The sequence below is a fragment of the Salvelinus alpinus genome, unplaced genomic scaffold, assembly GCF_045679555.1.
Source record: "Salvelinus alpinus unplaced genomic scaffold, SLU_Salpinus.1 scaffold_45, whole genome shotgun sequence".
NCBI lineage: Eukaryota > Metazoa > Chordata > Actinopteri > Salmoniformes > Salmonidae > Salvelinus > Salvelinus alpinus.
The window spans coordinates 221,612-249,557 of record NW_027255986.1 but is presented as its reverse complement, the minus strand read 5'-3'; the positions used below and the strand labels follow the sequence as shown (position 1 = coordinate 249,557).

General features: G+C 45.0%; 3 protein-coding genes across 4 annotated transcripts in view; 2 read left to right on the top strand and 1 right to left on the bottom strand.

Annotated features, from left to right (window-relative positions):
• znf710b (zinc finger protein 710b) overlaps positions 1 to 4,500 on the top strand; it is a 50,680-nt gene extending 46,180 nt beyond the window's left edge. For both annotated transcript variants that reach the window (XM_071388617.1, XM_071388616.1), the window contains one exon: positions 1,346 to 4,500. In XM_071388617.1, coding sequence (XP_071244718.1) covers positions 1,346 to 1,536 — 191 coding nt within the window. In that variant the 3' untranslated portion in view covers positions 1,537 to 4,500. The remainder of the gene's footprint in view (positions 1 to 1,345) is intronic.
• A 1,210-nt stretch (positions 4,501 to 5,710) lies between these two features.
• On the top strand, positions 5,711 to 9,655 carry LOC139567127 (streptococcal hemagglutinin-like). The gene is made up of 2 exons (XM_071388609.1): positions 5,711 to 5,745; positions 8,575 to 9,655. Exons 1-2 carry the CDS (start codon positions 5,711 to 5,713, stop codon positions 9,653 to 9,655), a joined length of 1,116 nt encoding a protein of 371 aa, XP_071244710.1.
• LOC139567135 (isocitrate dehydrogenase [NADP], mitochondrial-like) overlaps positions 9,482 to 27,946 on the bottom strand; it is a 131,729-nt gene continuing 113,264 nt past the window's right edge. Inside the window, exons 9-11 of the mRNA XM_071388618.1 lie at positions 20,876 to 20,973; positions 17,179 to 17,271; positions 9,482 to 14,185 (exon numbers count right to left, since the gene is read on the bottom strand). Of these exons, the coding sequence (XP_071244719.1) occupies positions 14,101 to 14,185; positions 17,179 to 17,271; positions 20,876 to 20,973 (276 nt within the window). The 3' untranslated portion in view covers positions 9,482 to 14,100. The remainder of the gene's footprint in view (positions 14,186 to 17,178; positions 17,272 to 20,875; positions 20,974 to 27,946) is intronic.

The window sequence follows — 27,946 nt, the reverse complement described above, 5'->3', positions numbered from 1 at the left end:
TTCTGGGTTGGGGTTGGTTCTACCACTGTGTTCTGGGTTGGGGTTGGTTCTACCACTGTGTTCTGGGTTGGGGTTGGTTCTACCACTGTGTTCTGGGTTGGGGTTGGTTCTACCACTGTGTTCTGGGTTGGTTCTACCACTGTGTTCTGGGTTGGGGTTGGTTCTACCACTGTGTTCTGGGTTGGTTCTACCACTGTGTTCTGGGTTGGTTCTACCACTGTGTTCTGGGTTGGGGTTGGTTCTACCACTGTGTTCTGGGTTAGGGTTGGTTCTACCACTGTGTTCTGGGTTGGGGTTGGTTCTACCACTGTGTTCTGGGTTAGGGTTGGTTCTACCACTGTGTTCTGGGTTGGGGTTAGGGTTGGTTCTACCACTGTGTTCTGGGTTGGGGTTGGTTCTACCACTGTGTTCTGGGTTGGGGTTGGTTCTACCACTGTGTTCTGGATTGGGGTTGGTTCTACCACTGTGTTCTGGGTTAGGGTTGGTTCTACCACTGTGTTCTGGGTTGGGGTTAGGGTTGGTTCTACCACTGTGTTCTGGGTTGGGGTTAGGGTTGGTTCTACCACTGTGTTCTGGGTTGGGGTTGGTTCTACCACTGTGTTCTGGGTTGGGGTTAGGGTTGGTTCTACCACTGTGTTCTGGGTTGGGGTTGGTTCTACCACTGTGTTCTGGGTTGGGGTTAGGGTTGGTTCTACCACTGTGTTCTGGGTTAGGGTTGGTTCTACCACTGTGTTCTGGGTTGGGGTTAGGGTTGGTTCTACCACTGTGTTCTGGGTTGGGGTTAGGGTTGGTTCTACCACTGTGTTCTGGGTTGGGGTTAGGGTTGGTTCTACCACTGTGTTCTGGGTTGGGGTTGGTTCTACCACTGTGTTCTGGGTTGGGGTTGGGGTTGGTTCTACCACTGTGTTCTGGGTTGGGGTTGGTTCTACCACTGTGTTCTGGGTTGGGGTTGGTTCTACCACTGTGTTCTGGGTTGGGGTTGGTTCTACCACTGTGTTCTGGGTTGGGGTTAGGGTTGGTTCTACCACTGTGTTCTGGGTTGGGGTTGGTTCTACCACTGTGTTCTGGGTTGGGGTTGGTTCAACCACTGTGTTCTGGGTTAGGGTTGGTTCAACCACTGTGTTCTGGGTTGGGGTTGGTTCTACCACTGTGTTCTGGGTTGGGGTTGGTTCAACCACTGTGTTCTGGGTTGGGGTTGGTTCTACCACGGTGTTCTGGGTTGGGGTTAGGGTTGGTTCTACCACGGTGTTCTGGGTTGGGGTTGGTTCTACCACGGTGTTCTGGGTTGGGGTTGGTTCTACCACTGTACTCTCCCTAACAGCCCTGTTTCTCTGTCTGTTTCCAGATGCTCTTCCTGAGATGGAGGGCCAGGGCCACTATGAGGAGGACAACTTTGACTTTGGGACCTCAGGGGCCAACAACAACATGGATAATGGAGGCTCCCAGAACCTCACCAAGCTCACCACGGCAAACATGGACGACATGGACAACTACTACAACTTTGGGAAGGATACAGCTAACTACAACACGTCTTGAGCAGTAGGAGAATACTGTTAATGGACTACAGACCATTAGACACCATGGGTTAATGGTGGACTAACTGTAGACCATGGGTTATTGGAGAAGAGACCATGGGTTATTGGTGGACTAACTACAGACCATGGGTTATTGGAGAAGAGACCATGGGTTATTGGTGGACTAACTACAGACCATGGGTTATTGGTGGACTAACTACAGACCATGGTTTATTGGTGGACTAACTACAGACCATGGTTTATTGGTGGACTAACTACAGACCATGGGTTATTGGTGGACTAACTACAGACCATGGGTTATTGGTGGACTAACTACAGACCATGGGTTATTGGTGGACTAACTACAGACCATGGGTTATTGGTGGACTAACTACAGACCATGGGTTATTGGTGGACTAACTACAGACCATGGTTTATTGGTGGACTAACTACAGACCATGGTTTATTGGTGGACTAACTACAGACCATGGGTTATTGGTGGACTAACTACAGACCATGGGTTATTGGTGGACTAACTACAGACCATGGGTTATTGGTGGACTAACTACAGACCATGGTTCAATAGAGAGGAAAACAGAAAGGAAAACGCCACACTGCTGCTCCCAGCTGATATTTCTAACGTTTCCACCCGTAGGTCTTCATCAGGTATCCAGGACCTAATGGTGGAAACATTGTTCTCAGTAAATATCAGCAGTGTGCAGCGTTTTCCTTTCTGTTTTCCACGAGGTCACCTACAACTCCAGCACCTGGATGTGCGTATGTTCTTCAGCTTTTGTGAATGGAGAGGAGACCATGGGTGGGGAACAGACAACATGGCTGCCGTGCTGTGGCAGTGAGAGAGACTAGGTTAGGGCGTGCTGTGGCAGTGAGAGAGACTGGGTTAGGGCGTGCTGTGGCAGTGAGAGAGACTGGGTTAAGGTTAGGGCGTGCTGTGGCAGTGAGAGAGACTGGGTTAGGGCGTGCTGTGGCAGTGAGAGAGACTGGGTTAGGGCGTGCTGTGGCAGTGAGAGAGACTGGGTTAGGGCGTGCTGTGGCAGTGAGAGAGACTGGGTTAGGGCGTGCTGTGGCAGTGAGAGAGACTAGGTTAGGGCGTGCTGTGGCAGTGAGAGAGACTAGGTTAGGGCGTGCTGTGGCAGTGAGAGAGACTGGGTTAGGTCGTGCTGTGGCAGTGAGAGAGACTAGGTTAGGGCGTGCTGTGGCAGTGAGACACAGGGAGGGGGTTCATGGACCCTTTAAGAACCAGAACTGACCTGTCCTGATGGAGGGGCAGGACATGCACTTCAACAGCCAATCCGCTCCACCCGTCTCTGATTAGAAGTGACTCTGAGACTGACGATTGGGTGTAGACGTCCTTTGGTATATTCTACCAGACATGATTGGTCTAGAAGTCCTTTGGGATATTCTACCAGACATGATTGGTCTAGAAGTCCTTTGGGATATTCTACCAGACATGATTGGTCTAGAAGTCCTTTGGGATATTCTACCAGACATGATTGGTCTAGAAGTCCTTTGGGATATTCTACCAGACATGATTGGTCTAGAAGTCCTTTGGGATATTCTACCAGACATGATTGGTCTAGAAGTCCTTTGGGATATTCTACCAGACATGATTGGTCTAGAAGTCCTTTGGTATATTCTACCAGACATGATTGGTCTAGAAGTCCTTTGGTATATTCTACCAGACATGATTGGTCTAGAAGTCCTTTGGTATATTCTACCAGACATGATTGGTCTAGAAGTCCTTTGGTATATTCTACCAGACATGATTGGTCTAGAAGTCCTTTGGGATATTCTAGCAGACATGATTGGTCTAGAAGTCCTTTGGGATATTCTAGCAGACATGATTGGTCTAGAAGTCCTTTGGGATATTCTAGCAGACATGATTGGTCTAGAAGTCCTTTGGGATATTCTAGCAGACATGATTGGTCTAGAAGTCCTTTGGTATATTCTACCAGACATGATTGGTCTAGAAGTCCTTTGGGATATTCTACCAGACATGATTGGTCTAGAAGTCCTTTGGTATATTCTACCAGACATGATTGGTCTAGAAGTCCTTTGGGATATTCTACCAGACATGATTGGTCTAGAAGTCCTTTGGGATATTCTACCAGACATGATTGGTCTAGAAGTCCTTTGGGATATTCTACCAGACATGATTGGTCTAGAAGTCCTTTGGTATATTCTACCAGACATGATTGGTCTAGAAGTCCTTTGGGATATTCTACCAGACATGATTGGTCTAGAAGTCCTTTGGTATATTCTACCAGACATGATTGGTCTAGAAGTCCTTTGGGATATTCTACCAGACATGATTGGTCTAGAAGTCCTTTGGGATATTCTACCAGACATGATTGGTCTAGAAGTCCTTTGGGATATTCTACCAGACATGATTGGTCTAGAAGTCCTTTGGGATATTCTAGCAGACATGATTGGTCTAGAAGTCCTTTGGGATATTCTAGCAGACATGATTGGTCTAGAAGTCCTTTGGGATATTCTAGCAGACATGATTGGTCTAGAAGTCCTTTGGGATATTCTAGCAGACATAAAGACTATAGCGGCAGATCTAAACTGTGATAAGTTTTGGGATGGAACTGTATCAGCACTCAGAAATCAATTTTACACAGAGACATCTTACCCACCGTGGAATCATTCACCAATAAGTATGTTTTGACAGAAGATGCAGTATAACTCTGATCTTAGATCCAACTAGACACACTGTATACAGCGCCTTCAGGAAGGCTACACACCCCTTTATACACACGTGTTACAGCCTGAATTTAAAATGGATTACATTGAGATTTGTTGTCACTGGCCTACACACAATAATATCCCATAATTTCAAGGTGAATTTATGTTTGTAGAATTTTTTATGAAAAGCTGAAATGTCTTGAGTCAATAAGTATTCAAACCCTTTATTATGGCAAACCTACATAAGTTCAGGAATAAAAATGTGCTTAACAAGTTGCATGGACTGTCTGTGTGCAATAATACGGTTTAACATGATTTTTGATTGACTACCTCATCTCTGTACTCCACACATACAATTATCTGTAAGGTCCCTCAGTCGAGCAGTGAATTTCAAACACAGATTCAACCACAAAGACCAGGGAGGTTTTCCAATGGCTCGCAAAGAAGGACACCTATTGGTAGATGGGTAAAATAGAAAAGCAGACATTGAACATCCCTTTGAGCATGTTGAAGTCATTAATTACACTTTAGATAGCGTATCAATATACCAAGTCACTACAAAGATGCAGGAGTCATTCCTAACTCAATTGCAGGAGAGGAAGGAAATCGCTCAGGGATTTCACCATGAGGCTAATGGTGACTTGAACACAGTTAGAGTTTAATGGCTGTGATAGAAAACTGAGGATGGATCAACAACATTGTAGTTACTCCACAATACTAACTTGAATGACAGTGAAAAGAAGGAAGCCTCTACAGAATACAAATATTCTAAAACATGCATCCTGTTTGCAATAAGGCACTAAAGTAATACTACAAACAATGTGTCAAAGATATTAACACTTTGTATTCAGGACACAAAGTTATGTTTGGGGCACATCCAATACAACACATCACCGAGTACCACTCTCCATATGTTCAAGCATGGTGGTGACTGCATCATGTTATGGGTATGCTTGTCATCATTAAGGACTGGGGACTGGATAAAGGACTGGATAAAAAAGAACCGAATGGAGCTAAGCACAGACAAAATCCTAGAGGAAGACCTGGTTCAGTCTGCTTTCCAACAGACACTGGGAGATGAATTCACCTTTCAGCTGAACAAAAACGTAAAATACAAGACCAAATATACACAGAACAAAAATATACACGCACCATGCTACAATTTCAAAGATTCTTCTGAGTTACAGTTCATAAGGAAATCAGTCAATGGAAATAAATTAATTAGGCCCTAATCTATGGATTTCACATGACTTAAAATACAGATATGCATCTGTTGGCCACAGATACCTTAACAAAAAGGTAGGCGCATGGATCAGAAAACCAGTCAGTATCTGGTGTGACCACCGTTTGCCTCAAGCACCGCAACACATCCCCATTACATAGAGTTAATAAGGCTGTTGATTGAGACCTGTGGAATGTTGTGCCACTCCTCTTCAATGGCTGTGTGAAGTTGATGGATATTGGCAGGAACTGGAACACTTTCGTACATGTCGACCCAGAGCATCCCAAACATGCTCAATGGGTGAGTATGCAGGCCATGGAAGAACTGGGACATGTTCAGCTTCCAGGAATTGTGTTCAGAAATTATTCGGTTGTGCAAACCCACAGTTTCATTAGCTGTCCGGCTGGCTGGTCTCAGACAATCCCGCAGGTGAAGAAGCTGGTTATGAAGGTCCTGGGCTGGAGTGGTTACACGCGGTTCTGAGGCCGGTTGGACGTACTGCCAAATTCTCTAAAACGAAGTCAGAGGCGGCTTATGGTAGAAATTAACATTAAATTATCAGGCAACAGCTCTGGCGGACATTCTTGCCGTCAGCAGCCAATCGCACGCTCCATGAGACATCTATGGCATTGTGCTGTGTGACAAAACTGCACATTTTTGTGGCCTTTTATTGTCCCCAGCACAAGGGACACCTGTGTAATGATCATGCTGTTTAATCAGCTTCTTGATATGCAACACCTGCCAGGTGGATGGATTATCTTGGCAAAAGATAAATGCTCACTAACAGGGATGTAAACAAATTAGTGCACAACATTTGAGAGAAATCAGCTTTTTGTGCGTATGGAACATTTCTGGGATCTTTTATTTCAGCTCATTAAACATGGCACCAACACTTTACATGTTGCGTTTTCTATTTTTGTTCAGTTTACATTTGAGTTGCTTACCAAGATGACATTGAATGTTCCTGTGTGGCCTAGTTAGAGTTTTTACTTAAAACTACTTGAAACTCTATGGCAAGATCTTAAAATGGCAGTCTAGCAATGATCAACAACCAAGTTGACAGAGCTTGAAGAATTAAAAAGCTCTTAGAAACGTACCCAGAAAGACACAGGTGTAATCGTTGCCAAGGTGATTCTAACATGTATTGACTCAGGGGGTTGAGTACTTATCTCATCACAATATATTCCTGTTTTATTTTTATTTCTCTTTTACAAATGTTAGAATTTTTCTTACACTGTCACAGAGTATTTTGTGTAGATCGTTGACAAAAAAAAAGACAATTAAATCCATTTGAAACCCACTTCTGGGGTTTCAAAATCTGGAAAAAGTCGAGGGGTACTTTCTGAAGGCACTCTATTAGACATTGATACATATGATAACATGTTAAAGAATAGGTTTGAATGATCTTCACAACATGTCTGTTCTGCAGCATGGAGGAGCACAGGAACAGTCTTCTATGAGCTGATCTGGAGTCAGGTTTTTACTCCCCAAAGTGTCTGCTGTTTCTGCTGGCTGATACTACATGTTGTTGATGTGTAACCACTCACAGTACTGTCTCTTACTCTACAAACAAACCTTTTTACCCCACCTTGTTTGACTTGGTTTAGCTTGACATTCATCTCCTGTAGTGAAGATACTGCTGTTGTTTTAATGTTGACTATGACCTGGCTCTGCCTGGTGTGACAATGACTTGGCAAGACAGTACAACCAGATCTGGACGGGGCTACCTGAGACAGTACAACCAGATCTGGACCGGGCTACCTGAGACGGTACAACCAGATCTGGACCGGGCTACCTGAGACGGTACAACCAGATCTGGACCGGACTACCTGAGACGGTACGACCAGATCTGGACCGGACTACCTGAGACGGTACGACCAGATCTGGACCGGACTACCTGAGACGGTACGACCAGATCTGGACCGGGCTACCTGAGACGGTACGACCAGATCTGGACCGGGCTACCTGAGACGGTACGACCAGATCTGGACCGGACTACCTGAGACGGTACGACCAGATCTGGACCGGGCTACCTGAGACAGTACAACCAGATCTGGACCGGGTTACCTGAGACGGTACGACCAGATCTGGACCGGGCTACCTGAGACGGTACAACCAGATCTGGACCGGGCTACCTGAGACGGTACAAGCAAGACTTTTAACTACACACAGTGGTCAATACAAGCAGGTCTCTGTAACATCACACAGTAGTCAATACAAGCGAGGCTGTGACTTCACTGACTGACTTGAGAATGAGCAGTGTGGTTGTTTCAGTTGTCCCTCTGTCTCTGGGTGCTTGTGTTTTAACTGGCCCGGGCACATTTTTTAGACCATTCCATTGGTCCTAAAGTGTCCCGGAGCACTGGGCGAGTTAAAACTAATTCACCCTCTCTCTGGTTCTGTTTTGGGGAACACCTGCCCCCCCCATCCTACTATGCAGGGCAGCCTTGATTCACACTAAAACTAAAAACCTGGTATACTAGTTGTTTTTGGAATGAAGAAAATCCAACTGAAACCTCACATTACTATTTAATAAAGGTTCTTTGGTCTCTGTTTTTCAGTCTTGTTTTAATCTGTCTGCATTGTGTAATTCCTCAAACTGAACTTTTGTTGTAATGACTAGATGGTATGTTTCAACCTTGTAAGTTAGTATAGTATATAACCCTATCTCCATATCATACAGTCAAAGAGGCCAACTGCTTCTGTAGTCTAATCATGTCTTTCTAACCTAACCCTGGAATTGTTTAGCCCAGCCTGTGATGTCGTTTCAGTTGGAATCTACTTGTGCCTCCATGTCGCCACCTGCTGTACAGACAACGCAGTAGGAACAGCTTTCTGAATCTTGCCTGTGAAAGAATCTGTGGCCCTCCATTAGTGGTACAGTGACTCCCGGACGTCAGAGGAATTTCACCCATCTTTACCTTCCCTCCCTGGGCTGGCTGGAAGATCAGCCACCTCTGTCCATTTGATAAATAGTTAAATAAAAGTTAAAGGTTAAATAAAAAACTTGAATAGCCACCAAGAAATATTCAAATAGAACTTGATGTAGTGTGAACACCAGAGTGTGAAGTCCAAAGGTGTTAAGGAGCATCCCTCCCTGAGATGCTCATTGCTGTCAGTATTCTACAGCGTAGAGACGTCAGGGTCCTACAGCGTAGAGACGTCAGCGTCCTACAGCGTAGGGACGTCAGCGTCCTACAGCGTAGAGACGTCAGCGTCCTACAGCGTAGAGACGTCAGCGTCCTACAGCGTAGAGACGTCAGCGTCCTACAGCGTAGGGACGTCAGCGTCCTACAGCGTAGGGACGTCAGCGTCCTACAGCGTAGAGACGTCAGCGTCCTACAGCGTAGAGACGTCAGCGTCCTACAGCGTAGACACGTCAGCGTCCTACAGCGTAGACACGTCAGCGTCCTACAGCGTAGACACGTCAGCGGCCTACAGCGTAGAGACGTCAGATTCCTACAGCGTAGAGACGTCAGCGGCCTACAGCGTAGAGACGTCAGATTCCTACAGCGTAGAGACGTCAGCGGCCTACAGCGTAGAGACGTCAGATTCCTACAGCGTAGAGACGTCAGCGGCCTACAGCGTAGACACGTCAGCGGCCTACAGCGTAGAGACGTCAGCGGCCTACAGCGTAGACACGTCAGCGGCCTACAGCGTAGACACGTCAGCGGCCTACAGCGTAGACACGTCAGCGGCCTACAGCGTAGACACGTCAGCGTCCTACAGCGTAGACACGTCAGCGTCCTACAGCGTAGACACGTCAGCGTCCTACAGCGTAGACACGTCAGCGTCCTACAGCGTAGACACGTCAGCGGCCTACAGCGTAGACACGTCAGCGGCCTACAGCGTAGACACGTCAGCGGCCTACAGCGTAGACACGTCAGCGGCCTACAGCGTAGACACGTCAGCGGGCTACAGCGTAGACACGTCAGCGGCCTACAGCGTAGACACGTCAGCGGCCTACAGCGTAGACACGTCAGCGGCCTACAGCGTAGACACGTCAGCGGCCTACAGCGTAGACACGTCAGCGGCCTACAGCGTAAACACGTCAGCGGCCTACAGCGTAGAGACGTCAGCGGCCTACAACGTAGACACGTCAGCAGACTACAGCGTGATCAGGCCTACCACTGTTGTGTCATCGGCAAACTTAATGATGGTTTTGGTACCCCAACCAGAAGCCATGGATTACAGGCAACATCCGCACTGAGCTAAATGCTATAGTTGCCGCTTTCAAGTAGCATGACTCTAACCCGGAAGTTTATAAGAAATTCCGAAATCCCTGACGAACCATCAAACAGGACTAAGATCGAACTGTACTACACCGCCTCTGACGCTTGTCGGATGTGGCAGGGCTTGCTAAACTACTTCTATGCTCGCTTTGAGGCAAATAAAATCTTTCTAAAATCTTCGAAAGCCAAGTTAACAAACATATCACCATACCTTCTCCACTATGCAATCTGATTTCCGAGCTGGTCACGGGTGCACCTCAGCCACGCTCAAGGTCCTAAACGATATCATTATCACCAACGATAAAAGACAGTACTGTGCAGCCGTCTTCATCGACCTGGCCAAGGCTTTCGACTCTGTCAATCACCACATTCTTATCGGCAGACTCAACAGCCTTGGTTTCTCAAATGACTGCCTCGCCTGGTTCACCAACTACTTCTCAGATAGAGTTCAGTGTGTCAAATCGGAGGGCCTGTTGTCTGGACCTCTGGCAGTCTCTATGGGCGTGCCACAGGGTTCAGTTCTCGGGCCGACTCTTTTCTCTGTATATATCAATGATGTCGCTCTTGCTGCTGGTGAGACGACACCATTCTGTATACATCTGACCCTTCTTTGGACACTGTGCTAACAAACCTCCAAAAGTGTTTCAATGCCAAACAACACTCCTTCCGAGGCCTCCAACTGCTTTTAAGTGCAAGTAAAACTAAATGCATGCTCTTCAACCGATTGCTGCCCGCACCCTCCCGCCCGACTAGCATCACTACTCCGGACGGTTCTGACTTAGAATATGTGGACAACTACAAATACATAGGTGTCTAGTTAGACTGTAAACTCTCCTTCCAGACTCACATTAAGCATCTCCAATCCAAAATTAAATCTAGAATCGGCTTACTATTTCGCAACAAAGCCTCCTTCACTCATGCTGCCAAACATACCCTCGTAAAACTGACTATCCTGCCGATCCTTGACTTCGGCGATGTCATTTACAAAATAGCCTCCAACATTCTACTCACCAAACTGGATGTAGTCTATCACAGTGCCATCCGTTTTGTCACCAAAGCCCCATATACTACCCACCACTGCGACATGCTCTCATTGGCTGGCCCTCACTACATATTCGTCGCCAAACCCACTGGCTCCAGGTCATCTATAAGTCTATGCTAGGTAAAGCCCCGCCTTACCTCAGTTCACTGGTCACCATAGCAACACCCACCCGTAGCACGCGCTCCAGCAGGTATATTTCACTGGTCATCCCCAAAGCCAACACTTCCTTTGGCCGGCCTTTCCTTCCAGTTCTCTGCTGCCAATGACTGGTGCGAATTGCAAAGATCACTGAAGCTGGAGTCTTATATCTCCCTCTCTCTAACTTTAAGCATTAGCTGTCAGAGCAGCTTGCCGATCACTGTACCTGTACACAGCCAATCTGTAAATAGCACACCCAACTACCTCATCCCCATCTTGTTATTTATCCTCTTGCTCTTTTGCACCCCAGTATCTCTACTTGCACATCTATCACTCCAGTGTTAATGCTAAATTGTTTTTATTTTGCCTCTATGGCCTATTTATTGTCTTACCTCCCTACTCTTCTACATTTGCACACACTGTACATAGATTTTTCTATTGTGTTATTGACTGTACGTTTGTTTGTGTAACTCTGTGTTGTTGTTTTTGTCGCACTGCTTTGCTTTATCTTGGCCAGGTCGCAGTTGTAAATGAGAACTTGTTCTCAACTGGCCTACCTGGTTAAATAAAGGTGAAAAAAAATAACACAAACATGCATGAGAGCACCAGCTGTTCCAGACGACTGACACGCTCTCTGTAGCTGATGTGAGTAAAACCTTTAAACAGGTCAACTTTCACAAGGCCGCCAGATGGATTGTCAGGACGCGTACGGCGAGCATGCGCTGACCAACTGGCAAGTGTCTTCACTGACATTTTCAACCTCTCCCTGTCCGAGTCTGTAATACCAACATGTTTTAAGTTCTTGGGCACAGGGACTAAGGTAACCTGCCTAAATGACTACCGACCTGTAGCACTCACGTCTGTAGCCATGAAGTGCTTTTAAAGGCAGGTCAACACCATTATCATGTCAACACCATTATCCCAGAAACCCTCGACCCACTCCAATTTGCATACCGCCCCAGCAGATCCACAGATGATGCAATCTCTATTGCACTCCACACTTCCCTTTCCCATATGGACAAAAGGAATACCTATGTGAGAATGCTATTCATTGACTACAGCTCAGCGTTCAACACCATAGCGCCCTCAATGACTCCAAAACCATCATTAAGTTTGCCGATGACACAACAGTGGTAGGCCTGATCAACGACGAGACAGCCTATAGGGAGGAGGTCAGAGACCTGGCCGTATGGTGCCAGGACAACAACCTCTCCCTCAACATGATCAAGACAAGGGAGAAGGAAGACCGAGCACCGAGCATGCCCCCATTCTCATCGACGGGGCTGTAGTGGAGCAGGTTGAGAGCTTCAAGTTCCTTGGTATCCACATCACCAACAAACTAAAAAGACAGCACACCAAGACAGTTGTGAAGAGGGCACGACAAAATCTATTCCCCCTCAGGAGACTGAAAAGATTTGTCATGGGTCCTCAGATCCTCAAAAGGTTCTACAGCTGCAAAATTGAGAGCATCACTGCCTGGTATGGCAACTGCTCGGCCTCCGACCGCAAGGCACGACAGAGGGTAGTGCGTACGGCCCAGTACATCACCGGTGCAAGCTTCCTGCCATCCAGAGGACCTCTATACCAGGCGGTATCAGAGGAAGGCCCTAACAACTGCCAAAGACTCCAGCCACCAAAGTCATAGACTGTTCTCTCTGCTACCGCACGGCAAGCGATATCGGAGGGTTCAAAAGGCTTCTAAACAGCTTCTACCCCCAAGCCATAAGACTCCTGAACTTCTAATCAAATGGCTACCCAAACTATTTGCACTGCCCCCCCCCCCTTTCACGCTGCTGCTACTCTGTTATTATCTATGCATAGTCACTTTAATAACTCTACCTACATGTACATATTACCTTGACTAACCGGTGCCCCCACACATTGACTCTGTACCGGTACCACCTGTATATAGTCTCGCTATTGTTATTTTACTGATGCTCTTTAATTACTGGTTCCTGTTATTTCTTATTGTTATTCATATTTTTTTAACTGCATTGTTGGTTAGAGGCTTGTAAGTAAGCATTTCACTAAGGTCTACACCTGTTGTATTCGGCACATTTGATTTGAGATGTCAGTACAGCGTAGAGATGTCAGCAGCCTACAGTGTAGAAGTCTTTATATGGAAACTGATGACTGTACATACTGCATTTATTGAGAATTCTTTTGAATTCCAACATTCATTTGAATTCCAACATTCAAGAGTAATCTACGCTTAATTGAAATGGTTGTTTTAAATTGATCCCTGGTATTGATCTCATTATATGAATAATAGGTTATTAATCATATGAATCCAGAATGTATTGGACCACAGACAAGAAAATAAGGAAAATATCAAACGTGCCCTTCAAACAGGATACACAAGCTAATGGAAATATTGGGGTCAAAACAAGTTAGGTTAGGGTTAACGCTACATAACCAAGTTAGGTTAGGGTTAACGCTACATAACCAAGTTAGGTTAGGGTTAACGCTACATAACCGAGTTAGGTTAGGGTTAACGCTACATAACCAGTTAGGTTAGGGTTAACGCTACATAACCCAGTTAGGTTAGGGTTGACGCTACATAACCAAGTTAGGTTAGGGTTGACGCTACATAACCAAGTTAGGTTAGGGTTAACGCTACATAACCAAGTTAGGTTAGGGTTGACGCTACATAAACAAGTTAGGTTAGGGTTGACGCTACATAAACAAGTTAGGTTAGGGTTGACGCTACATAACCAAGTTAGGTTAGGGTTGACGCTACATAACCAAGTTAGGTTAGGGTTGACGCTACATAACCAAGTTAGGTTAGGGTTAACGCTACATAACCAAGTTAGGTTAGGGTTGACGCTACATAAACGAGTTAGGTTAGGGTTGACGCTACATAAACGAGTTAGGTTAGGGTTGACGCTACATAACCGAGTTAGGTTAGGGTTGACGCTACATAAACGAGTTAGGTTAGGGTTGACGCTACATAAACGAGTTAGGTTAGGGTTGACGCTACATAAACGAGTTAGGTTAGGGTTAAAGCTACATAACCGAGTTAGTTTAGGGTTGACGCTACATAACCGAGTTAGGTTAGGGTTGACGCTACATAACCGAGTTAGGTTAGGGTTGACGCTACATAACCGAGTTAGGTTAGGGTTAACGCTACATAACCAAGTTAGGTTAGGGTTAACGCTACATAACCAAGTTAGGTTAGGGTTAACGCTACATAACCAAGTTAGGTTAGGGTTAACGCTAGTGGTGGTGTTGTTGTCCTCCTCTTCACTTGCTCAGAGCCTTGTCCAGGTTGGTCCTGATGGCGTCCAGAAAGTCGGATGTGTTGACGTAATGTTCATTAGGCTTGCAGCTGCAAAATCACATGAAAGGTTGGATTAGATGAAACACTTTGATGAACTAGAAAGGTGAGTACGACAACACTAAGGGCCCTATTCAATCCGATTGCGGGTTATAGGCATTGCATCTTTTCAAGGCCAGCATTGTGGTAATGATGATGAAACGGAGGAGAGGAGAGACCAGCATTGTGGTAATGATGATGAAACGGAAGAGAGGAGAGACCAGCATTGTGGTAATGATGATGAAACGGAGGAGAGGAGAGACCAGCATTGTGGTAATGATGATGAAACTGAGGAGAGGAGAGACCAGCATTGTGGTAATGATGATGAAACGGAGGAGAGGAGAGACCAGCATTGTGGTAATGATGATGAAACGGAGGAGAGGAGAGACCAGCATTGTGGTAATGATGATGAAACGGAGGAGAGACCAGCATGGTGGTGATGATGATGAAACTGAGGAGAGGAGAGACCAGCATTGTGGTAATGATGATGAAACTGAGGAGAGGAGCGTCCAGCATTGTGGTAATGATGATGAAACGGAGGAGAGGAGAGACCAGCATTGTGGTATTGATGATGAAACCGAGGAGAGGAGCATCCAGCATTGTGGTAATGATGATGAAACGGAAGAGAGGAGAGACCAGCATTGTGGTAATGATGATGAAACTGAGGAGGAGAGACCAGCATTGTGGTAATGATGATGAAACAGAGGAGAGGAGAGACCAGCATTGTGGTAATGATGATGAAACGGAGAGGAGAGACCAGCATTGTGGTGATGGTGATGAAACGGAGGAGAGGAGCGTCCAGCAATGTGGTGATGATGATGAAACGGAGGAGAGGAGCGTCCAGCATTGTGGTAATGATGATGAAACAGAGGAGAGGAGAGACCAGCATTGTGGTAATGATGATGAAACAGAGGAGAGGAGAGACCAGCATTGTGGTAATGATGATGAAACAGAGGAGAGGAGAGACCAGCATTGTGGTAATGATGATGAAACGGAGGAGAGGAGAGACCAGCATTGTGGTAATGATGATGAAACGGAGGAGAGGAGAGACCAGCATTGTGGTAATGATGATGAAACGGAGGAGAGGAGAGACCAGCATTGTGGTAATGATGATGAAACAGAGGAGAGGAGCGTCCACCATTGTGGTAATGATGATGAAACAGAGGAGAGGAGAGACCAGCATTGTGGTAATGATGAATGAAACGGAGGAGAGGAGAGACCAGCATTGTGGTAATGATGATGAAACCGAGGAGAGGAGCGTCCAGCATTGTGGTAATGATGATGAAACGGAGGAGAGACCAGCATTGTGGTAATGATGATGAAACGGAGGAGGAGAGACCAGCATTGTGGTAATGATGATGAAACCGAGGAGAGGAGAGACCAGCATTGTGGTAATGATGATGAAACGGAGGAGAGGAGAGACCAGCATTGTGGTAATGATGATGAAACGGAGGAGAGGAGAGTCAAGCATTTTGGTAATGATGATGAAACAGAGGAGAGGAGAGACCAGCATTGTGGTAATGATGATGAAACGGAGGAGAGGAGCGTCCAGCATTGTGGTAATGATGATGAAACGGAGGAGAGGAGCGACCAGCATTGTGGTAATAATGATGAAACGGAGGAGAGGAGCGTCCAGCATTGTGGTAATGATGATGAAACGGAGGAGTTGAGCGTCCAGCATTGTGGTAATGATGATGAAACAGAGGAGAGGATCGTCCAGCATTGTGGTAATGACGATGAAACGGAGGAGAGGAGCGTCCAGCATTGTGGTAATGATGATGAAACAGAGGAGAGGAGAGACCAGCATTGTGGTAATGATGATGAAACGGAGGAGAGGAGAGACCAGCATTGTGGTAATGATGATGAAACGGAGGAGAGGAGAGACCAGCATGGTGGTAATGATGATGAAACTGAGGAGAGGAGAGACCAGCATTGTGGTAATGATGATGAAACTGAGGAGAGGAGAGACCACCATTGTGGTAATGATGAAACGGAGGAGAGGAGAGTCAAGCATTTTGGTAATGATGATGAAACAGAGGAGAGGAGAGACCAGCATTGTGGTAATGATGATGAAACGGAGGAGAGGAGCGTCCAGCATTGTGGTAATGATGATGAAACGGAGGAGAGGAGCGACCAGCATTATGGTAATGACGATGAAACGGAGGAGAGGAGCGTCCAGCATTGTGGTAATGATGATGAAACGGAGGAGTTGAGCGTCCAGCATTGTGGTAATGATGATGAAACAGGGGAGAGGATCGTCCAGCATTGTGGTAATGACGATGAAACGGAGGAGAGGAGCGTCCAGCATTGTGGTAATGATGATGAAACAGAGGAGAGGAGAGACCAGCATTATGGTAATGATGATGAAACCAAGGAGAGGAGCGCTCCGAGGGGACAAAAACAGTATTGGTTGTTTGAAGTAACTTCTTTGCTGTTGTAATATCGCAAACAGAAGAAAAAAAATCACCGTTACGGATTCCAGCTTTAAAACTGCCAATGTTTATAACCCGCAATCTGATTGAATCATAGGTTTCACTTGGCCAGGGTTATACTGTGGACATGACTGTCTAGTGTAGTCACTTGGCCAGGGTTATACTGTGGACATGACTGTCTAGTGTAGTCACTTGGCCAGGGTTATACTGTGGACATGACTGTCTAGTGTAGTCACTTGGCCAGGGTTATACTGTGGACATGACTGTCTAGTGTAGTCACTTGGCCAGGGTTATACTGTGGACATGACTGTACTGTATTGTAGTGTATAGTGTAGTATATATGTGTGTAGTCACTTGGCCAGGGTTATACTGCGGACATGACTGTACTGTATAGTGTAGTCACTTGGCTAGGGTTATACTGCGGACATGACTGTCCTGTATTGTATAGTGTAGTATATAGGCGTGTAGTCACTTGGCCAGGTTCATACTGCGGACATGACTGTACTGTATTGTAGTGTATAGTGTAGTATATATGTGTGTAGTGTATAGTGTAGTATATATGTGTGTAGTCACTTTGCCAGGCCGTGGATGCAGCCGGCCAGGTCCTTGGTCATCACACCACTCTCCACGATCTCCACACACACCCTCTCCAGAGTCTGGGAGAACCTACAGGTCAACAGGGGTCAGGGTTAGTTACCTACAGGTCAACAGGGGTCAGGGTTAGTTACCAACAGGTCAACAGGGGTTAGGGTTAGTTACCTACAGGTCAACAGGGGTCAGGGTTAGTTACCTACAGGTCAACAGGGGTCAGGGTTAGTTACCTACAGGTCAACAGGGGTCAGGGTTAGTTACCTACAGGTCAACAGGGGTTAGGGTTAGTTACCTACAGGTCAACAGGGGTTAGGGTTAGTTACCTACAGGTCAACAGGGGTTAGGGTTAGTTACCTACAGGTCAACAGGGGTCAGGGTTAGTTACCTACAGGTCAACAGGGGTTAGGGTTAGTTACCTACAGGTCAACAGGGGTCAGGGTTAGTTACCTACAGGTCAACAGGGGTCAGGGTTACTTACCTACAGATCAACAGGGGTCAGGGTTAGTTACCTACAGGGGTCAGGGTTACTTACCTACAGATCAACAGGGGTCAGGGTTAGTTACCTACAGGTCAACAGGGGTCAGGGTTAGTTACCTACAGGTCAACAGGGGTCAGGGTTAGTTACCTACAGGTCAACAGGGGTCAATGAGACAACAGCATGTTAAGTTTGCTGAAAATAAACACAGTTGACAGTGAGAGGACATTTCTTTTTTACAGGTTTTCATAGTTATTGATGTATTACAGGTAAGGGTTTTAGTAGTTATTGATAAAATCAAATGTTATTTGTCACATGCGCCGAATACAACAGGTGAAATGCTTACTTACAAGCCCTTAACTAACAATGCAGTTTTAAGAAAAATGTGTTAAGTAAAAAAAATGGATTAAAAAAAAAGAACATTCTTAAAGAGCAGCAGTAAAATAACAGTAGCGAGGTTATATACAGGGGGTACTGGTGCAGAGTCAATGTGGAGGTTATATACAGGGGGTACTGGTGCAGAGTCAATGTGGAGGTTATATACAGGGGGTACTGATGCAGAGTCAATGTGGAGGCTATATACAGGGGGTACTGGTGTAGAGTCAATGTGGAGGCTATATACAGGGGGTACTGGTGCAGAGTCAATGTGGAGGTTATATACAGGGGGTACTGGTGCAGAGTCAATGTGGAGGTTATATACAGGGGGTACTGGTGCAGAGTCAATGTGGAGGCTATATACAGGGGGTACTGGTGCAGAGTCAATGTGCGGGGGCACCGGTCAGTCGAGCAGCGTGAAAGAGGGGGTGGGGGGACAATGCAAATAGTCTGGGTAGCCATTTGATTACATGTTCAGGAGTCTTATGGCTTGGGAGTAGAAGCTGTTTAGAAGCCTTTTGAACCTAGACTTGGTGCTCCGGTACCGCTTGCCGTGCGGTAGCAGAGAGAACAGTCTATGACTTGGGTGGCTGGAGTCTTTGGCAGTTGTTAGGGCCTTCCTCTGATACCGCCTGGTATAGAGATCCTGGATGGCAGGAAGCTTGGCTCCAGTGATGTACACACTAACCACTGTAGTGCTTTGCGGCCGGATGAAGCCAGTGACTGATGTGGTGTACTCAATGCCATTGGAAGAATCCCGGAACATATTCCTGTCTGTGCTAGCAAAACATGTAGCTTAGCATCTGCATCATCTTACCACTTCCTTATTGACTGAGTCACTGGTGCTTCCTGCTTTAGATTTTGCATTAAAGTCCCAGGCCACTAGGAGCAACGCCTCTGGATGAGCGTTTTCCTGTTTGCTTATGGCCCTATACAGCTCATTGAGTGCGGTCTTAGGGCAGCATCGGCTTGTGGTGGTAAATAGACAGCTAAGAAAAATATAGATAAACTCTCTTGGTAAATAGTGTGGTCTACAGCTTATCGTGAGATACTCTACCTCAGGCGAGCAAAACCTCGAGACATCCTTAATATTAGATTTCGTGCACCAGCTGTTGTTTACAAATATACACAGGCCGCCACCCCTTGTCTTACTGGAGGCAGCTGTTCTATCTTGCCGATACAGTGTAAAACCTGCCAGCTGTATCTTATGCATGTCATCGTTCAGCCACGACTTGGTGAAACATAAGATATTACAGTTTTTAAAGTCCCGTTGGTAGCATATTCGCGATCGTAGCTTGTTTATTTTGTTATCCAATGATTGTACGTTGGCTAATAGGACTGATGGTAGCGGCAGATTACCCACTCGCCGTCGGTTCCTTACAAGGCACCCCAATATCTCTGTCGCTTTCTCATGCGAATGACGTGGATTTGGGCCTTGTCGGGTGTCTGAAATAAATCCTTTGCGTCCGACTCATTAAAGAAAAAACGTTCTCCAGTACGAGGTGAGTAATCGATGTCCTGCTATCCAGACAGTGGCAGAAACATTGTCCAAAATAACGTGAAAAAACACACAATAGCACAATTGGTTAGGAAGCCGTAAAACGGCAGCCATCTCCTCTGGCGTCACTTTTTCCACGAACATCAATAACTAATATAATAATATATTACAGGTCAGGGTTTTAGTAGTTATTGAGATATTACAGGTCAGGGTTTTAGTAGTTATTGAGATATTACAGGTCAGGGTTTTAGTAGTTATTGAGATATTACAGGTCAGGGTTTTAGTAGTTATTGAGATATTACAGGGTTTTAGTAGTTATTGATATATTACAGGTCAGGGTTTTAGTGGTTATTGAGATATTACAGGGTTTTAGTAGTTATTGATATATTACAGGGTTTTAGTAGTTATTGATATATTACAGGGTTTTAGTAGTTATTGAGATATTACAGGTCAGGGTTTTAGTAGTTATTGATATGTTACAGGTCAGGGTTTTAGTAGTTATTGATATATTACAGGTTAGGGTTTTAGTAGTTATTGATATATTACAGGTTAGGGTTTTAGTAGTTATTGAGATATTACAGGGTTTTAGTAGTTATTGAATTATTACAGGTCAGGGTTTTAGTAGTTATTGAGATATTACAGGGTTTTAGTAGTTATTGAGATATTACAGGTCAGGGTTTTAGTAGTTACTGAGATATTACAGGTCAGGGTTTTAGTAGTTATTGAGAAATTACAGGTCAGGGTTTTAGTAGTTATTGATATATTACAGGTCAGGGTTTTAGTAGTTATTGATATATTGCAGGTCAGGGTTTTAGTAGTTATTGAGATATTACAGGTCAGGGTTTTAGTAGTTATTGATATATTGCAGGTCAGGGTTTTAGTAGTTATTGAGAAATTACAGGTCAGGGTTTTAGTAGTTATTGATATATTGCAGGTCAGGGTTTTAGTAGTTATTGAGAAATTACAGGTCAGGGTTTTAGTAGTTATTGATATATTACAGGTCAGGGTTCTAGTAGTTATTGATATATTACAGGTCAGGGTTTTAGTAGTTATTGAGATATTACAGGTCAGGGTTTTAGTAGTTATTGAGATATTACAGGTTTTAGTAGTTATTGATATATTACAGGTCAGGGTTTTAGTAGTTATTGAGATATTACAGGTCAGGGTTTTAGTAGTTATTGATATATTACAGGTCAGGGTTTTAGTAGTTATTGATATGTTACAGGTCAGGGTTTTAGTGGTTATTGAGATATTACAGGTTTTAGTAGTTATTGATATATTACAGGGTTTTAGTAGTTATTGAGATATTACAGGGTTTTAGTAGTTATTACTTGATGAGGTCTGGGTTTCCATCCAGTTTCCCTCTGTGTTCCAACCCTCTGGTCCAGGCAAAGATACTGGCGATGGGGTTGGTGCTGGTGGGTCGGCCCTACAGGAGGAGAGAGGACAGTGCCCTGTTTTTACCTGCCGCTAACATGCATCCTTCATCCTGTCATGACTGTCCTGTGAGGATCCGACTGGATCAGATCAGCTTGGCAATGGATGACAGTAATCAGACTCTCTCACACACACAGAGGGGGTGGGGGGGGGGCTGCTAGGGGGTTGACACCTCACGCCCAATTGTAAATTAAAGGAGAGGAGATACAGCGAACATCCCTCTCCAAATTCACACAGGAATGTTCTACACAGAGACTTTTCCCACTGAAACTTTAACAGAGAATGTGGAGAATGGTCAGAGGCAAGCTATAGAAAACTAATGTCATATGGGTTGTTATTTTGTGATGTCATAAAAAATACTGTAACTTGAAAAGTATATACACTTCATGTACGAAATCTCCATCCTTTGCATTGTGAAAAATTATGACAGTATTTATGTTAAGATATGAATGTGATTTTAGGAGCCATAAGAGATCATTTGTCTCCTATAAACTTTGCACAGTAAGTAGCCACGCCCCGAGTGAGGTCAGAGAGTGTGTCAGCCTGACGGAACCGTCCCTTTTGACCAGAAAGTACATAAAAGGTAAAGAAATTAACATTTAGACCAGAGAAGCGTGTAGCTGCAGCTCACGTCCAAAGTGGTTCGAACTCTGAATATCAACACGATGTAGAGACGAGAAGCTCACCTCCTGAATAATGACTGGTACGGCTGATTAGCTGTCCTAAGTAAAGTATCTAGAAAATCACATTTAAGTGGGACCATTCTACTACTCTTCAAACTGTCGTATTCTACTACTCTCATCACCCTTGCGAGCCATCAACACGGCTGGCTAGCCTATCTTCAAAGAAGCAGCTTCCAGAGCGAATGGAAGGAGAATAAACAATGTAGTTTTGTTCAGGACGACACGACAAGTCACTGGGCAGAGAAGAACAAAAGTGGAAGAGAGGGGTGAACGACCCCTCTTGGACAATCAGAGCCTTACAAGCGTGCCGCGGAAATGCTCAACAACCTTCCTATGAGGGACCTGGTTCCGACAGAGATCCATGGCAAACTAAGGAATTTACACGTAAAAACATTCATGCTTTCTTACTCCAAATGGGCGGCGGTTCATGTGCAAAGTATATGATTACTGTGAGAGTAGTTCCTCCAATGTACCAACGATAAGTGTCTCTTTCTCTCTCTCCATCTATAACAAGCCGCCATATGTTGTGTCAGTCCGCTAGGGACCTGTTACTAATGTATTAAGTGTGTATGTTTATCCTGTGTTATCATTTAGTTAGCTAGTAAATAAATTATTAAACCAATTTGTGTAGTACTGAATCATAAGTAAGGCTGTTTTTTTTGCAGATGCAGGTTACGACTGTTCAGATTGATGATATGATACGAGGCTATGATTAATAAGTTGACTGTTTTATGATAGGTAAACCTTAAGATTTTAATTTGGGAGATGGTAACTCTTTAAACAACCTCTCTCATGGTGTCCCAAATTCCTAATTAGTTAATTGTTATGTTTAACAATGTTTAATTTATTTGGGTAACAATTAAACATAGTTAGTTGATTAGATAAATAACAGTCAACAGATTAATGAAATTAAAGTCACGACAATCCTGATCCTGCCCATTTTACACTTATAACATCTGATCAAAATATATAGAGTACCAGTCAAACATTTGGTCACCTACCCATTCTAGGTTTTTTCTTTATTTTTACTATTTTCTACATTGTAGAATAATAGTGAAGACATCAAAACTATGAAATAACACATGGAATCATGTAGTTACCAAAAAAGTTTAAACAAATCAAAATATATTTTATATTTGAGATTCTTCAAAGGAGCCAACCTGTGCCTTGACGACAGCTTGGCACACTCTTGGCACTCTCAGGACAAAGAAGGTTAGAACCAGGTATAAACATGCCTACTGAAATGGTTCTGGTAGCTCTACCATACAGGAGGACAGAGGATAGTTTTAACAGTGACATGGTGGTCTACCATACAGGAGGACAGAGGATAGTTTTAACAGTGACATGGTGGTCTACCATACAGGAGGACAGAGGATAGTTTTAACAGTGACATGGTGGTCTACCATACAGGAGGACAGAGGATAGTTTTAACAGTGACATGGTGGTCTACCCTACAGGAGGACAGAGGATAGTGTTAACAGTGACATGGTGGTCTACCCTACAGGAGGACAGAGGATATTTTTAACAGTGACATGGTGGTCTACCCTACAGGAGGACAGAGGATAGTTTTAACAGTGACATGGTGGTCTACCCTACAAGAGGACAGAGGATAGTTTTAACAGTGACATGGTGGTCTACCCTACAGGAGGACAGAGGATATTTTTAACAGTGACATGGTGGTCTACCCTACAGGAGGACAGAGGATAGTTTTAACAGTGACATGGTGGTCTACCCTACAAGAGGACAGAGGATAGTTTTAACAGTGACATGGTGGTCTACCATACAGGAGGACAGAGGATATTTTTAACAGTGACATGGTGGTCTACCATACAGGAGGACAGAGGATAGTTTTAACAGTGACATGGTGGTCTACCCTACAGGAGGACAGAGGATAGTTTTAACAGTGACATGGTGGTCTACCCTACAGGAGGACAGAGGATAGTTTTAACAGTGACATGGTGGTCTACCATACAGGAGGACAGAGGATAGTTTTAACAGTGACATGGTGGTCTACCCTACAGGAGGACAGAGGATAGTTTTAACAGTGACATGGTGGTCTACCCTACAGGAGGACAGAGGATAGTTTTAACAGTGACATGGTGGTCTACCCTACAGGAGGACAGAGGATAGTTTTAACAGTGACATGGTGGTCTACCCTACAGGAGGACAGAGGATAGTTTTAACAGTGACATGGTGGTCTACCCTACAAGAGGACAGAGGATAGTTTTAACAGTGACATGGTGGTCTACCCTACAGGAGGACAGAGGATAGTTTTAACAGTGACATGGTGGTCTACCCTACAAGAGGAGAGAGGATAGTTTTAACAGTGACATGGTGGTCTACCCTACAGGAGGACAGAGGATAGTTTTAACAGTGACATGGTGGTCTACCCTACAGGAGGACAGAGGATAGTTTTAACAGTGACATGGTGGTCTACCATACAGGAGGACAGAGGATAGTTTTAACAGTGACATGGTGGTCTACCCTACAGGAGGACAGAGGATAGTTTTAACAGTGACATGGTGGTCTACCCTACAAGAGGACAGAGGATAGTTTTAACAGTGACATGGTGGTCTACCCTACAGGAGGACAGAGGATTATTTTAACAGTGACATGGTGGTCTACCCTACAGGAGGACAGAGGATAGTTTTAACAGTGACATGGTGGTCTACCATACAGGAGGACAAAGGATAGTTTTAACAGTGACATGGTGGTCTACCATACAGGAGGACAGAGGATAGTTTTAACAGTGACATGGTGGTCTACCCTACAGGAGGACAGAGGATAGTTTTAACAGTGACATGGTGGTCTACCCTACAGGAGGACAGAGGATAGTTTTAACAGTGACATGGTGGTCTACCCTACAGGAGGACAGAGGATAGTTTTAACAGTGACATGGTGGTCTACCATACAGGAGGACAGAGGATAGTTTTAACAGTGACATGGTGGTCTACCATACAGGAGGACAGAGGATAGTTTTAACAGTGACATGGTGGTCTACCCTACAAGAGGACAGAGGATAGTTTTAACAGTGACATGGTGGTCTACCATACAGGAGGACAGAGGATAGTTTTAACAGTGACATGGTGGTCTACCCTACAGGAGGACAGAGGATAGTTTTAACAGTGACATGGTGGTCTACCCTACAGGAGGACAGAGGATATTTTTAACAGTGACATGGTGGTCTACCCTACAGGAGGACAGATGATAGTTTTAACAGTGACATGGTGGTCTACCCTACAAGAGGACAGAGGATAGTTTTAACAGTGACATGGTGGTCTACCATACAGGAGGACAGAGGATATTTTTAACAGTGACATGGTGGTCTACCATACAGGAGGACAGAGGATAGTTTTAACAGTGACATGGTGGTCTACCCTACAGGAGGACAGAGGATAGTTTTAACAGTGACATGGTGGTCTACCCTACAGGAGGACAGAGGATAGTTTTAACAGTGACATGGTGGTCTACCCTACAAGAGGACAGAGGATAGTTTTAACAGTGACATGGTGGTCTACCCTACAGGAGGACAGAGGATAGTTTTAACAGTGACATGGTGGTCTACCATACAGGAGGACAGAGGATAGTTTTAACAGTGACATGGTGGTCTACCATACAGGAGGACAGAGGATAGTTTTAACAGTGACATGGTGGTCTACCCTACAAGAGGACAGAGGATAGTTTTAACAGTGACATGGTGGTCTACCATACAGGAGGACAGAGGATAGTTTTAACAGTGACATGGTGGTCTACCCTACAAGAGGACAGAGGATAGTTTTAACAGTGACATGGTGGTCTACCCTACAGGAGGACAGAGGATAGTTTTAACAGTGACATGGTGGTCTACCCTACAGGAGGACAGAGGATAGTTTTAACAGTGACATGGTGGTCTACCATACAGGAGGACAAAGGATAGTTTTAACAGTGACATGGTGGTCTACCATACTGGAGGACAGAGGATAGTTTTAACAGTGACATGGTGGTCTACCCTACAGGAGGACAGAGGATAGTTTTAACAGTGACATGGTGGTCTACCCTACAGGAGGACAGAGGATAGTTTTAACAGTGACATGGTGGTCTACCCTACAGGAGGACAGAGGATAGTTTTAACAGTGACATGGTGGTCTACCCTACAGGAGGACAGAGGATAGTTTTAACAGTGACATGGTGGTCTACCCTACAGGAGGACAGAGGATAGTTTTAACAGTGACATGGTGGTCTACCCTACAGGAGGACAGAGGATAGTTTTAACAGTGACATGGTGGTCTACCCTACAAGAGGACAGAGGATAGTTTTAACAGTGACATGGTGGTCTACCCTACAGGAGGACAGAGGATAGTTTTAACAGTGACATGGTGGTCTACCCTACAAGAGGAGAGAGGATAGTTTTAACAGTGACATGGTGGTCTACCCTACAGGAGGACAGAGGATAGTTTTAACAGTGACATGGTGGTCTACCCTACAGGAGGACAGAGGATAGTTTTAACAGTGACATGGTGGTCTACCATACAGGAGGACAGAGGATAGTTTTAACAGTGACATGGTGGTCTACCCTACAGGAGGACAGAGGATAGTTTTAACAGTGACATGGTGGTCTACCCTACAAGAGGACAGAGGATAGTTTTAACAGTGACATGGTGGTCTACCCTACAGGAGGACAGAGGATAGTTTTAACAGTGACATGGTGGTCTACCCTACAGGAGGACAGAGGATAGTTTTAACAGTGACATGGTGGTCTACCATACAGGAGGACAAAGGATAGTTTTAACAGTGACATGGTGGTCTACCATACAGGAGGACTGAGGATAGTTTTAACAGTGACATGGTGGTCTACCCTACAGGAGGACAGAGGATAGTTTTAACAGTGACATGGTGGTCTACCCTACAGGAGGACAGAGGATAGTTTTAACAGTGACATGGTGGTCTACCCTACAGGAGGACAGAGGATAGTTTTAACAGTGACATGGTGGTCTACCATACAGGAGGACAGAGGATAGTTTTAACAGTGACATGGTGGTCTACCATACAGGAGGACAGAGGATAGTTTTAACAGTGACATGGTGGTCTACCCTACAAGAGGACAGAGGATAGTTTTAACAGTGACATGGTGGTCTACCATACAGGAGGACAGAGGATAGTTTTAACAGTGACATGGTGGTCTACCCTACAGGAGGACAGAGGATAGTTTTAACAGTGACATGGTGGTCTACCCTACAGGAGGACAGAGGATATTTTTAACAGTGACATGGTGGTCTACCCTACAGGAGGACAGAGGATAGTTTTAACAGTGACATGGTGGTCTACCCTACAAGAGGACAGAGGATAGTTTTAACAGTGACATGGTGGTCTACCATACAGGAGGACAGAGGATATTTTTAACAGTGACATGGTGGTCTACCATACAGGAGGACAGAGGATAGTTTTAACAGTGACATGGTGGTCTACCCTACAGGAGGACAGAGGATAGTTTTAACAGTGACATGGTGGTCTACCCTACAGGAGGACAGAGGATAGTTTTAACAGTGACATGGTGGTCTACCCTACAAGAGGACAGAGGATAGTTTTAACAGTGACATGGTGGTCTACCCTACAGGAGGACAGAGGATAGTTTTAACAGTGACATGGTGGTCTACCATACAGGAGGACAGAGGATAGTTTTAACAGTGACATGGTGGTCTACCATACAAGAGGACAGAGGATAGTTTTAACAGTGACATGGTGGTCTACCCTACAAGAGGACAGAGGATAGTTTTAACAGTGACATGGTGGTCTACCATACAGGAGGACAGAGGATAGTTTTAACAGTGACATGGTGGTCTACCCTACAAGAGGACAGAGGATAGTTTTAACAGTGACATGGTGGTCTACCATACAGGAGGACAGAGGATAGTTTTAACAGTGACATGGTGGTCTACCCTACAAGAAGACAGAGGATAGTTTTAACAGTGACATGGTGGTCTACCCTACAGGAGGACAGAGGATAGTTTTAACAGTGACATGGTGGTCTACCCTACAGGAGGACAGAGGATAGTTTTAACAGTGACATGGTGGTCTACCATACAGGAGGACAGAGGATAGTTTTAACAGTGACATGGTGGTAAACCCTACAAGAGGACAGAGGATAGTTTTAACAGTGACATGGTGGTCTACCATACAGGAGGACAGAGGATAGTTTTAACAGTGACATGGTGGTCTACCCTACAGGAGGACAGAGGATAGTTTTAACAGTGACATGGTGGTCTACCCTACAGGAGGACAGAGGATAGTTTTAACAGTGACATG

Bases quoted from the DNA above. Each gene is read 5' to 3' on its own strand.
- LOC139567127 (XM_071388609.1), top strand. From the start codon at position 5,711: ATGTCGACCCAGAGCATCCCAAACATGCTCAATGG. The intron at 5,746-8,574 runs GTGAGTATGCAG...AGTATTCTACAG, and splicing joins ATCCCAAACATGCTCAATGG to CGTAGAGACGTCAGGGTCCT.